The following is a 13,853-nucleotide window of genomic DNA, read 5'->3' as shown; positions in this document are numbered from 1 at the left end:
GAGGGATCCTGGTACACAAAGTCCCATGGATGAAAATCTGTTGCCTAGAATTATCAATCTGGACCTTCTCTTTGAAATCTTATGTTATTTTTCATAATGTGTATGAGTCTGTACATGTATGCATGCAGGGGCCTGTATAGGCCAGAGGACGGTGTCCTCTTCCCTGGAGCTGGAGTTACAGGAAGATGCAATGTAGGGTTAAGCCAGCCCCTTAGGGGGCGGGCTTGCCTCGGGTGAAAGTTTACATATAAATCTGGCACGTGGGAGCCCTCACACTCCTGCTTCCTGTGCTCCGAGGGAACCTTGGTCCTGTAAGTCTATTTCTTCATTAAAGCTGTATATATTCTTTACAATCTGCCTGCATTCGTTTACGCCGCTACAATGCAAGACACCATAGGTTCTGAAAAATGTACCATGAAAGAGCATGACTGGTCCATAGGTGTTGAAAGAAGGCCACCTGTGTGTCTCCTGACTGCTCAGCCCAGAAGTAATCATACAGAAACCATATTTGCAATGCCTTCTGGCCAATAGCCTAAGCATATTTGTGGCTAACTCATATCCTTATCTAACCCATCTCTATTAATCTGTGTATCACCACATGGCTGTGAATTAACAGGTAAAGTTCTGGCATCCATCTCTGGAGGAGCTACATAGCTTCTCTCTGGCTTTGCTCTTCTTTCTCCCAGCATTCAGTTTAGTTTTCCCCACCTAGCTCTGTTCCCAATAACTTGCTATAGGCCCATACAGTTCCTTTATAACGACATAGAGAGCCGATTCCCACATCATCACATATTTACTGTGCCATCTTTCTATGCCCTTTTTCTGGGATTTGTTTGGCCCCAAGAGATGTGTGTTGGTTTGGAATGTTTTGTTGTGGGAATGACAGTCATGGGAAAAGAACATAGACACATATGTGCGCTCCTCTCCTGGAATGTGAAGCTGCAGGTGCTCTCTCTGGCCCCACACCAGGACCTAATTAGGAGCAATGGACCCCTCACTCACTGTTCTTAGGTCTCTACAGAGGAATCTTCCTCTGCATTTGTAGGGCTATGATCCACATGCCTACTTTGTGTAGCCAGGCCCTGACAGTTTCTCAGGACTATACTAAGAGCCTGACTGCAATCTGTGGTAGTATCCCAGGGAGGCTTTCTCACCAGCTCCATCTCACACACACCCCAATGAACCTACCTTCCTTCTAGGTCCTATATATGTCCCTAATACAGCATCTACCTTGGTGCTTATAATTCCAGCACCAGAGTTCCCAGTTCTTCTTTGAGTAGAAGGATGTTGTCTCAAGGTTTCTGTCACTTTGACAAAACACCATGAAAAATGGAAGTTGGGGAAGAAGAGTTTTATTTTATGTACACCTCAGCATTGCTGTTCATCAATCAAGGAAGTCAGAACAGGAACTCAAACAGGGAAGGTTCACAGACACAGGATCTTATGAGGAGGCCATGGAGCAAAGCTGCTTACTGGCTTGCTTCCCATGGCTTACTCAGCCTGCTTTCTTATTCTAAACCCAGGACTACCAGCCCAGGAAGGGCACCTTATACTGTAAGCTGGGCTCTTGCCTGTTGATGAATAATGGAGAAAATGACTTTGAGTTGGACCTCATGAAGGCATTTCCTCAACTGTGGCTTCTTCCTCTCTGATGATTCTAGCCTGTGTCAAGATGACACACAAAACACCCTGTACACATGTTTTCTGTCCTCTGGACACTCTTGCTATGGGAATTCACATACTCCATCTCTCTGCAGTGCTTCTACAATCCACAAACTATCCTAATACAAGTCTGTACTACAACCAGTCTACCTGTGCCTCCTCAGTAATACCAAACTTCTGTATGTGTGTCCTCGGTACACAGCCCTGTTTACCCATCTTCTCCATTACAAAGTCCAGATTCCCCCCTTACTGGTACTCAGTTTAGAAAGAGGCTTTATTACATCCTGCTGCACCCCCTTTTCTAGAGTCTGCCATATCTACAAGCAGTCACAGCATCAAAAGCAGCTCACGCCTTGGACACTTTCTCACAGGTCATGTCCTCTACCCCACGACATATACCACCATGCTAATGCCACCCTGATGTGTCCTCCCTGCCGGAACTCAGGCATAACCCTCTCTATAGGCTTTCCACACTGCCTCTCCTCCAATCATCCTTGGGCTGACACAGCCTATTGCTCCCTGCATGCTCTGAAGCCTGCATCCTATGTCTTCCACTAATCTGGCCTAGTGCATCTACTGAGAATCCTATGCCTCTCCTGCTTGAACTGGGAGGATTGATCAATATGCCTCTTGTGCATCTGGGCTAGGTGTGGGAGCAAAGAGGAAGCCTCTTTCTAATGGGCATAAAAAGGCCTCTTGTGTTTCCTTTGAAACACTATGACCTGTGTCAGGAGGACTCCTAGTAGCATGACTGTGCCATTGAAAGGAGTTACTGTGAACAGATCTGGGGGTAGCCTAGGTCACTGGTCACACTCCCCACTGATGAATGCTCAGAAAGTAGTCTTTTTGTATTTGTTGCAGTACAAGAGTGAACTCGTAGATTTGGGGGAAACTCTGTTTTTGTCGTGAACAGTCTTCTCACTGGGGACTTGTCCTGTTCCTGTTCTTAGGTGTTTGTTCCCACAGGGTCGAGTTAAGGTGAGGATGGTACAGTGTGACAACAGAGAAGAATAGATGTCTGAGCGAGGATTGCCGTTGGTCTTGAGAAACTTTTGTGACTTGTGGAATAGAAAAGATGACTCAGAGTTTGAACCCTTCTTTTATCTTCTGGTAAATATTTTCTCAATAATGGACATCCACACCTTACTGACCCCCAAAAAGGACATGAAATATTTTGAATACACAACTCTTTATTGCTGAAGGGATAAGGTGTCACAGCCATCAGAAGGTGTCAGTGAAACCTGAAGATCCTGTCTTCATCTGAGGCCTGGACAGGATGATGCTTCAGGACTCCTACAAAAGCTTTACTGCAAGGCGTCCTGGCCATCAGCAGATGCACACTGGAGAATCTGAGACTGCTGATGTTTGCTGTATTGGCCTCTTCTTTTCTTAAACCAGCTCTGCAATAACATGGTGAAAGAGATGGCTTTAGTGTATTCAATAGTCAGTATCACAAGTGGAAAAAACAACTCTGTGTAACAGTAAATGCCAGTGAGGCTTTAGATTGACCAGACTTTTCTAAACAAGGACACACAAAATCCTATGCAACCCCAGCCCTGGAAGTCAGAATCAGAACAACCGGAAATGGAAAATTCATTAGCTAGTACCTTTCCTGTCTTATGTTCTTTCAAGGAAATGCGAAATATGGCTCTAAGAAAGAGAACGGGGATCAGTAAATCAGGATATGGAGAAGACCAGATATCAAAGGGTCTTCAGGTATTACAATCTACACACTCTCTGCCAAGTAAAATGTACCTCGTCATTCCCTTGAATTATCTGACTTACTTTAACTACTGCTTAGAATAATGATATCTCTCCTGACTCTCTGGAAAGTCACACCCCACTGCATGAATTCTTGTCTATGTAATCCTCATGATATATGCCTATAATTGAGAAGATGGGAGAGCTCATATTTGGCCTTGAATCTATGTTAACAAAGGCCTAATTGGTCCCAATTCTGGTTTCCTTTGAATAGGTGCAGGAACAGCTGAAACAACTGCCATAGATTATTCAAATTTGATTGTTTGAGATGATCCCAAGATTTCTGATCTAAGTTGAAGAGCCAGAAACCTGAATATATTACTAATTTCTTTTACTGTGACCCTGTACTGTTTCATCCATGAAAGATCTACAAAAATGCAAGGCCCTTGCTGGGTGACTGTGGAGGTTTCTGTGTCTTCCCATAGAGGCCTCTTATCTCCTATGCACAGGAAAGGAAGCTGCTGCGAAGTGATGTGCCAATGCCTGGGCAAAGTCTGGTTTTCATCAGGCTTCCTGAAAATTCAGCAGCCTATTGTTCTAAGAGATGAGAAGAGAGTGAAGATGAGGTGTTGGGAACGGGCTGCCAATGCCCTGGAGAGCATCCATGAGTAACTGCTTTTTAAATAAGTAGAGGAGAAAGGACTGGGGGATGATGAGGAAAGGAAGGTAGAAAGGGTAAGTGAGGGGACAAGATTAGTCGATAGAAAGAAGAAAGAAAGCAGAAGATAAAAGAAGGGGAAGAGGAAAAGGAAGGGAGAGAAAGGAAGGAAAGATAGAAGACATAGATCAGGACACTGTTATCAATCTCTGGTGACTGGATCCCTATAGCTTAGTGTCAGCATTAACTGGACCATTGATTCTTGTCCTGCTCAGCCTAATGGTAGAACCCTGCATCTTCACCTGCATGGCCAACTGCCTCAAACGGAAAATTACTGGTCCCTAGAAACAACTATGACCTCCTAGAACAGGACAAGTCAATGATTGGACTCATGCCCTGTGATCTAGTGGGAAATTTGACAGTTTAGCCAGTGAAGAGGTTCCTCCATCTTCTATTCTTGTTGAGGCCATTTCAGGTAGAAATAGACTTTGATCTCTGTCATGGAGAATCCCACGGGAAATTAATTAATCTATTCTAGGGACCAAAGATCAGGGATATTCTAGCTAACTTAGCTGTGCTTAAACTTCCTGTTTGTATGAACCCCTTCGCCAGCTATCTGCTATCTTAGCTTCAGTAAACAGCTTGATTCAAACTGCTTACTTCTGCACAGGCATCTGCATTGGCTAAGCTAGATGCTAGGACATCTATGTTTTAAGATGCCCTTACAACCCCCATGTTCTGGACACCTGTGGCCATGCCTACGTGCCCAGATACCTTGGTGTCATCCTAATCTGCTGGAATAAAGACTTTCCAGTAGCTATAGACCGTGTGAATGGCCATCTCTGCTCAAAACTATGGAGTGCTCTATCCTAATTGGAATGTCTTCATAACCTCCTCCCTTAAAGGCTCAGGGATCAAAGCAGAAGAACAAGCAGAAAACCTGGAATATACAAAGGTGCTGGATGACTCTAAAGGAACAAAAATCTATTTTCTGTACAAAAGGTCAAAAACCAAAATGAAGTCAACACACTTCAACAATACACTTGATTGTACTGCCCTGTACAGACACCTCAATCCTAAATTCCAGTGGGGCTCCACACAAGGCGCCCATGTCAGGAAGGACAAGGGGTGCTGTGAGATTCACCACTTAGGATACTGGGATACCTGCTTCCTATCTCCCCTTAACTGTCAGAAAACAATCTCCTTCTTTCCCAGGCTCCTCCTCCTCCTCCTCCTCCTCCTACTCCTACTCCTACTCCTCCTACTTCTTCTCATTTCCCTCTCCTTTTTCTCCCTCCAGCATCTTCTCTTTCTGTTCCAGTGTTTCTGAATCTACTCTGGCATATATTTCTTTATCAAAACACGTAATTTCTCTGTGGAAAACCACTTTACTCCCATGATTTCAGCTCACCATTTTTCGATGGATGGCTTCTTATTGCTCCAGCACCTTAAGCAGGTGGGGTGATTACAAGGAATCACACTTGCCAAAAGAGTTTTCAAAGTCACAGCCTATCCCCAGCTCAAACAAACAAACAAAAACAAACAAACAAACAAACAAACATCTTTCCCAAATTGACTTGGGAGAGCTAACACTACTCCAAGGGAGGCAGGCACAGATATTTGATGTTGTCATCTATAGGATTAGGGAAATGAGCCAATTCAGACAATTCATTCAGATATCTTGGGACTCCCTGCTTCCACCATGTAGGTAATAGGGTGAGGTCACTATCACCTGTGGACTTTTCACCTGGCCATAGTCTATGTCCTCTAATGTTTTCTGGGTTCAGGACAAAAGCTATGGTCTCAATGAGAGTTGAAGCTTGATAGTGATGCCCTACTTCTTGCCAACATGAAGAGCATCCTGGGCTCTGTTCTTATACCAGGAGATCCAACGTTTTTAGACTGAACCTCCAGACAGCACTGTGAATTGTGACAATGTGGAGAGCAGTTAACAAAACCACCTCTTCCTTAATACATAGCCAGCTATGGAAATACAGTCACAATTACCTGTTAGATGTCACCATCCTCTCAGGCTCCTAGGGAATAAGGGTCCATTATATTGGGAAGTCCTCAAACTGCACATCGTTGAGTCCATGCCATTTTTCTTCCTCCCTGCATCTTCTATTATGTGGATGTATAGTCTAAAAAAGGCCAACTAAAGGACCAGAATCCATGAGGGGAACGCAAACAAATCAACATGATGCCTCCATGAACTCAATCAAAGCCCCAGCTGTCCAGTTAGCTTAGCCTCGAAATAATCACAAAGCAACTATATTAATTAAGTCACTGTTGGCATATTAGCTGTAGCTAATCTAGCTAGTTCTGCAGTGTATCAGCCTCTAAAGCTGCACTGCATCAGCCCCTAGAGGTCCAGTAAATCAGCCTATCTGGAGCTGCAATGTATTAGCCTCTCTCTGGTGCTGCAGTTCATGAGCATCTAGAGCTGTAGTGCATAGGCCACTAGAGTGATAGTGCATTAGCCTCTATATTTGAAGTACATCAGTATCTCTAGAGCTGATATTTATCATCTCTAGAGCTGCACTGCATCATCTTCTCTTGAGCTGCAGTGCATCAGCTTCTCTGGAACTGCAGTGTATTAGACTCTAGAGCTGTAGTGCATAGGCCTCTAGAGGTGCAGTTTCTCATCCTCTCTGGAGCTCCAGTGCATCATCCTCTCTGGAGTGATAGTCCATCAGTCTCTCTAGGGAAGCAGTACATCATCAGTCTCTTTAGAGCTGCAGTACAAATGGCTCTGGCGTGATAGTCCATCAGCCTCTCTAGAGATGCAGTGCATCATCAGTCTCATTGGAGCTGCAATTCATCAGCATCTCTAGAGCTGCAGTGCATCATCAGTCTCTCTAGAGCTGCAGTTCAAATGGCTCTGGAGTGATAGTCCATCAGTCTCTCTAGAGATGCAGTGCATCATCAGTCTCTCTAGAGCTTCAGGACAAATGGCTCTGGCGTGATAGTACATCAGCCTCTCTAGAGATGCAGTGCATCATCAATCTCTCTAGAGCTGTGATTCATCAGCATCTCTAGAGCTGCAGTGCATCAGCCTCTAGAACTGTAGTGCATTGGCTTCTCTGAAGCTGCAGTGCATCTGTGTCTCCAGAGCTTCCTCCCAACAGTCTATAGGACTGCAGCACCTCTGTCTCTCTGGAGCAGAAGTACAGTGTCCTGTCATCTCGACAGGGGGAGAATGCCTCACTCCTTCAGCTTTTCTTTTCCAATCTCTCTTCCTCTCCATCCTGGGGGATTCTCCCTCTTCTCTCCCAGTTTCTCCAACCTGAGTCTGGTCCTACTCTAGTTTACACATTGTGGTGTTAGGATGTCAGTCATCAGGGGCTCCTAGGCAGGAATGCTATTCCGCACAAGCTACTGCTTCAGGTAGGGAATTTGCCTACATCAAGACTGCCCTGATCCATGCTGAAGGAAGTTAGCATGAATAGCACTCTGCACTGCCTTTCTCCTTTCTCATTTGCTATGGAGCAGTCAGTTTCTCTGGACTCATGACCTAAGCTTTTATCCCATGATCTAAACATTAGTCTTTAATGTCTGAAGAAAAGAAATTCATTTGAAAATAAGATAGCTACAGCTCTTTCTTCAAGTGAGCTCTATCTTTTCCCACATTCCAAAAAAACCACATGTTCAACATAGTGTCCTTTAAAGGAAAAAAATACTTTCAGTTTTTAAGGTAGTCAACAGAAGACACACTTGACCGTGGCTTGGCACCTTTGCTTTTTATGTATTTGCAAACACATAAAAACTTGCAAAGGTGTGTGATCTGCATGTGTATCTATGTGCAAATGCATACTCATGCTTGCAGAGTACCAAGGTCAGAGTCAAGCATCTTCCTAGCTTGCTCCCCACATGATTTACACTGTCAGGGTTGGCCCTTAACCTCAACTCAGCAACTGAGCTAATCTAGGTCTCCCTAAGGATCTGCAGTCTCTGCCTCCTGAATAAGAGATTCTGACTACAGGTGAGCTGACACCTGCTAAACTTTATGCTGAGGGTCCCAACTCAGATCTTCAGACTCATGTGGCAAGAGCTTTATTCTTCGGGCCCTCTCCTCATTACCAACCTGCATTTTGATGTTCTATAACTTCACCTGATCCCGTTCTCTTTACTCGATTAACTTAAATGAGCTCAATGTTATTCTTTTTGTTTAATTGTAACAAAATTAACCCTTTAAAGCTGTTAGCCACATACATGTCATAACACTGACATGACTATTTTGGCATTGTTTTTAGATAATCTAAACACAGCATGGGGGAACATGAAGGTTCAACTTTGCTGCTGTCTACATCGGCTTTCCACAAACTTACAAAGGTGGAGGGCCAATCATGTGCACTTGTGAGTGTCTTCCCACATGACTCTTGGATAAATTAAACAAAGGTTCGTTATGAAACACTAATTTCTCTCTGGCCTTACTTAATCCACACTTATAACTAAGTGTTTCTTTGTTGAAACAGAGCCCTGTTTTTCTCCTACTACTTGCTACATCAATTAGATGTTCCCAAGGTCACTTAGAGTCCTACTACAACAGTACACATAAGTACCCTGAAATGACCTGAGTGTCTGGACTTCAGTATTAATCACTGTACACATACCAGTAAACATTTATGTTTTCCTATATGCATGACCATATAATGCTCAATGCTGTCTACATATATGATGTTCCCATACTGATTATAAGTGTTCTGTGAATCTCAAATGGCTGAAAGACATTTGAGGAAATGTTCAACATCTGAGAAATGCAAATCAAAACAATTCTAAGATTCCATCTTATACCTATAAGAATGGCCATGATCAAAACACTGATGACAACTTATGCTGTAGAGGATGTGGGGTAAAAGGAACATTCCTGTATTGCTGGAGGGAGTGTAAACTTTACAGCCACTTTGGAAGTAAGAATGGTGATTTCTCAGAAAACTAGGTAACAATCCACCTCCAGACCAAGCAATACCACTGTTGGTTATATACTCAATCACACCACAAGAAGATCAGCTCAAATATGTTCATAGCAGCATTATTCGTAAGAGCCAGAACCTGGAAAGAACCTAGATGGCCCTCAACTAAAGAATGGAAGAAAGAAAAATATACATTTGCACAACAGTAAAAAAATGACATCTTGAAATTTGCAGCCAAATGGATGGATCTAAAAAACACCATATTGGATGATGTAACTCAGACCCACAAACACAAATATAATATATATTCACTCATAAGTGGTTTTTAGTCATAAAGCAAAGAAAACCAGCAATCCCAGGGAACCGAGACAACAAAGAGGACCCCCTGAGAGGCATAAATGGATCTACATAGGAATTAGAAAAAGACGAGATCTCCTGAGTATATTGGGCATGTGGGGGTTACAGGAGAGCGTAGTCGGGAAGAAGGGAAAGGGAAGGGGGAGCAGAGAAAAATATATAGCTCAATAAAGAAAATCAAATATGATAAAAATGATAAAAATTAGAAATGAGCTTTTAAATTTTTTTTTCAGTCAAGAGACTATGCTGTCTCAAATAATGGGAAAGAACACTTAATGGATGCCCGTTCCATTTTTACCTCTGGAAAACTTCAAGACTCAGTGCTCAGTTACTATTATAACCCAGACAAGGACACCTCTCACTCACACATGCTTTTCATAATGGGTACAAGAAAATGGACCATGTCCTGAAGCAGAGTGCCCTGCCCAAACCCTTTTCGGATTTACTGACCCGCACTCTGGATTCTCCCAGGAACAAGCGCTTTGCAAGGTCCTTCCTGTGGGAAGAAGATGGAAGGTGGAGCTGTTAGTGAAATACAGCATTTCAGCTTGGCAAAATGAAGAGATTTCTGGAAATGGATCACAGGCAACACAAAACTATGTAGAAATGGTGAGCTCTAAAGTATGAAAGCGGCTTTTCATTGATCTTTATTTTATTGCAAAAATAACCACATTAATTTACACAAGGTGGATATGCTGTACTAGTAGAGGGATTGCTTAGAAACCACTACATCTTGAGTTCAATTCCCATTATAAAACATGGGTCACAAAGAAGACGAGGATAAAAAAAAGAAAACTTACAAAGAAATTGAGAGGCACCAAACAGTTTATAGAATTAACACTGTGTGTGTGTGTGTGTGTGTGTGTGTGTGTGTATTGATTTGACCACAAAAACATCCTTCCCATACCCAGTAACTAAACAAAGACCTCATGCTTGGGCTCAAACCAGATAGGGGCATCAGTGTGAAGAACATATCTCCTAATGAGATGCTGATGGATGGGTGCTAGAACAGCTACTGAAACAAGTCACATACCTTATGATCTCATCGGGGTACTTAGTTTTTTCAAAAACATCTTCCAACTCATTCAGCTGCCTGCGTGTGAGACCAAACTGGATCCTTGGCCTTGTGCGCCGGACCTGTGGCACTCTGCCAGCAGCCATATTCTCCTGCTCCTTCAACTGTGGGTTTCTGTACCCTTGGTGGCTCCCATGGCTCTCATGCCTGATGTCATCACCAACGTAGTTGAAGTTAACAACGTGGGTCACATCATCCTCATGGTGTGAGATGCCCTGGTTCTTTGGTTTGTCGGAACCTTTTAGAGACCCTTCTCCAAAGAAGACACATTCTGTTGCTGCAGTGGCCCCGTGTTCAAAATCAAGGCTCCCCTCAATTTCATTTTCATACAGTTTGTAGACATTGGGTTCCACATGTTGGGATTGGAAAGCCATGATGAGACCTAAAAGAGAGTAGTGTCATCTCCATAAATGCTTTGTGGATTGAAATGACTTTGCAGCATGTGGGTTTTAGCAAGATTCACATCTGTCCTCTTTCCATCACACAATCCCTATAGGAGATACATGCCAAGTGAAAGAGGCTCTAGGGAGCATGTGCTGAATGTAACCAAATTGGAATCCAACCAAGTCCACCAAAGCTTGAGGAATGATGTGAGGAGCAAGAAAGCTGTTGCAGGTGCACAAGTAGGGATGAGGACACACATTTACACCGAGCACATGGCCTCTGGGTGAACCTCTGGAGAACTCTAGCTTCTGTATCTCACTGGGTGCACACTGCAAGATCTGGGAATTAAGTGGACATGGTTATGTCAGCTAGTGTTTGTGCCAGTTTCCTTGAGAGGACATTGAAAACACACCAACACTGTCCTCTACCTGAAGGAGTGCCATGGTTGTGAAGTGGAGTTTATGTAGGATTTGTGGGGACAAGTCACTGCAAAACATTTGACGTCACCATTGAAACAATGAAAATGCTCCAGATGGTTGATTGGGAATCTCCATCAGAGTCACTGTACGATGTCCTGCTCAGTACTTCTCATGTCTGACTAGGCTGACACTGTGTGGGTCTCTGCCCTTTTCACAGTGCCAGCAAACTCCTGAAGCTGAGAGTGCTCTGTATCAGTACTTGAGCTGAGAAAGCACCATATATACAGTAAGTATACAAAAGTGAAATAACCTCGGGCTAGCTTCCATTCGAACAATTAATATTCTCAAAGAAATTTCCTCAGTGTGCTGAGATGTTGGAAAATATCAAGAGGATCAAATTAAGAAAATGTAAACCTTCACCCAGAGACTGATGGAAACAGATGCAGAACTACAAACACTGATGAAGCTCAGAGAATCCTGTGGAAGAGGTGGAGAAAGGATTGTGGGAACCAGAGAGGCCTAGGGCACCAAAAGAAAAACCACAGAATTTACTAACCTGGATCCAGTTGGGATCACAGAGACTCGGCTGCCATCCAAAGAGCTTGCAAGGGACTGACCTAGGCCCTCTACCCATGTTTTACAGTTGTGTAAATTATGGTCTTGGTCTTCTGCTGGGGCTCCTAACAGTGGGGATGTCTCTGACCCTGTGATTTGCTTTGGGAACCTTATCCTCCTACTGGATTGTATTATTCAACCTTAATAGGAGATGACGTGCCTAGTCTTACTGCAACTTGATATGCCACAGATGGCTGATATACATGGGAGACCCGCTCTTTTCTGAAAAGATAAGAAGTAGATGGGGGGAGAAGGCAGATTAGTAGAAGTGTCTGGGAAGAGAGAAAGAAGGGAGAGGAAATGTGATTGGGAAAATAATTAATTAATAAAAAGAAAACTAGAATTTACATTGCTTTTAAAATTAATATTAAGGGGATGGCTTAAATGTTAAGGGCACTACCTGTTCTTCTAGATGTCCTGAGTTCAATTCCCATGAACCACATGGTGGATCACAACCATCTATAATGAGACCTGGTGCCCTCTTCTGGTATGAAGGCATGCATGCAGATAGAACACTGTACACATGAAAAATAAACCAATCTAAAAATTAATATTAAATTTATTGAAGTTACAGGTTAAGAAATAACAAATTGTCTCGGTGGGTGGGTGCTCCCCTCGTGGTCCCGACTTCTTTGCTCATGTTCTCCCTCCTTCTGCTCCTCATCGGGACCTTGGGAGCTCAGTCCAGTGCTCCAGTGTGGGTCTCTGTCTCTGTCTCCATCCATCACCAGACCGAGACAGTGGAGCTGATCTATTGGGAGCTCACCAAGGCCAGCTGGACTGTGACTGAAAAAGCATGGGATAAAACTGGACTCTCTGAGCATGGCCAACAATGAGGGCTGATGAGAACCCAAGGACAATGGCATGGGGTTTTGAACCTACGTAATGTGCTGGCTTTGTGGGAGCCTAGCCAGTTTGGATGTTCACCTTCCTAGAAATGCAAGGAGGGGGGAGGACCTAGGACTTACCACAGGGCAGGGAAATCTGACTGCTCTTTGGGCTGGAGAGGGAGGGGGAGAGGAGTGGGGGGAGGGGGAGAAGAGTGGGAGGAGGGGGAGGGAAATGGGAGGCTGGGAAGAGGAGGAAAATTGTTTTTTTTTCTCTTTTCTCAATAAAAAAAAGTTAAAAAAAACTCAAAAAAAAAGAAATCACAAATTGTGATTTTCAGATTTTTTAAAAATCTTTTTTAAACAGAAGATCATTATTAGTTGGTGTGCTTGTACCTATGCATGCCTACAGGGAACACTGGATCTCCTGAAGCTCAACTTATAGATAGATGGTTACCGAGGTGGATCCTGGGAACTGTACTCTGGTCCTCTGAAAGAACAACAAAATCTCCTAGCCATTTAGCCATCTCTCCAGTCCCCTCACACAAATGCAAACTTTTTCTTTCTTCCTTTTAATTGTAGAATCCTAGAGCGCTGTGACATCAGGACAGCTAGCAAGATTCCTAAGGAAGTTGTAGCGCAAATATATTGACTTATAAATGTGAAAATCAACATCTGTAAACACAAAATCATTGTCAAATACCTGTAGAGTTAGTAGCTAAGTAAATTAGGATTCCTTCTAATTGTTGAATTTATTTTTTATGTGAGTATGGACCTTTACCATTTAGTGCATGTCACAGCACATGTTTGGATGTCAGAAGACAACTTGGGAAAATCAGTTCTCTCTTTCCATCATGCACATCCCAGAGATCAGGCCATCTGGTGGTGCAGGAGATCCTTCTGCTTTTGTGTTCTTTTCATATGTAAAGTAAAGCCCTTGGCATTTTGATAGGACAGTTCTTAGGTAGGCAAGGAAGACAGAACTGAATGCTGGGAGGAAGAAAGCAGAGTGAAAGATGCCATGGAACTGTCAGCAGAGATAGTCATGCTGTACCTTTGATGGTAGGCTACAACCTCACGGAGTTATACAGATTAATAGAAATGGATTAAATTAATATAAGACTTAGCCAATAATGCTGGCTATTGGTGGCATACACCTTTCATCCCAACACTCGCAAGGCAGAGGCAGACAGATCTCTGTGAGTTCGAGACCAGCCTGGTCTACTAGAGCTGGATCCAGGA

The 13,853-nt window shown here is 43.4% G+C and overlaps 1 protein-coding gene across 1 annotated transcript; it reads right to left on the bottom strand.

Moving 5' to 3' along the window:
* Nucleotides 1-2,966: 2,966 nt before the first annotated feature.
* Nucleotides 2,967-10,740, bottom strand: LOC121439406 (rhox homeobox family member 1-like). Its single transcript, XM_041639910.1, has 3 exons — nucleotides 10,325-10,740; nucleotides 9,742-9,787; nucleotides 2,967-3,062 (listed from the first exon to the last, which is right to left on the bottom strand). Exons 1-3 carry the CDS (start codon nucleotides 10,738-10,740, stop codon nucleotides 2,967-2,969), a joined length of 558 nt encoding a protein of 185 aa, XP_041495844.1.
* Between the last annotated feature and the right edge of the window lie 3,113 nt (nucleotides 10,741-13,853).

This window comes from Microtus oregoni, unplaced genomic scaffold (genome assembly GCF_018167655.1).
Source record: "Microtus oregoni isolate MIOR12 unplaced genomic scaffold, Mior012 000061F_ref0000440, whole genome shotgun sequence".
Classification (NCBI taxonomy): Eukaryota; Metazoa; Chordata; class Mammalia; order Rodentia; family Cricetidae; genus Microtus; species Microtus oregoni.
The sequence above is the reverse complement of the archived record's forward strand: the minus strand, read 5'-3'. Positions and strand labels throughout refer to the sequence as shown.

Excerpts from the sequence above, each read along its gene's own strand:
- LOC121439406 (XM_041639910.1), bottom strand. The coding sequence starts at position 10,740 with ATGGCTTTCCAATCCCAACATGTGGAACCCAATGTCTACAAACTGTAT. Across the intron at positions 9,788-10,324 it reads TACCCCGATGAGATCATAAG|GAAGGACCTTGCAAAGCGCT; the intron begins GTATGTGACTTG and ends TTCTTCCCACAG. Across the intron at positions 3,063-9,741 it reads TGGGAGAATCCAGAGTGCGG|AGCTGGTTTAAGAAAAGAAG; the intron begins GTCAGTAAATCC and ends ATGTTATTGCAG.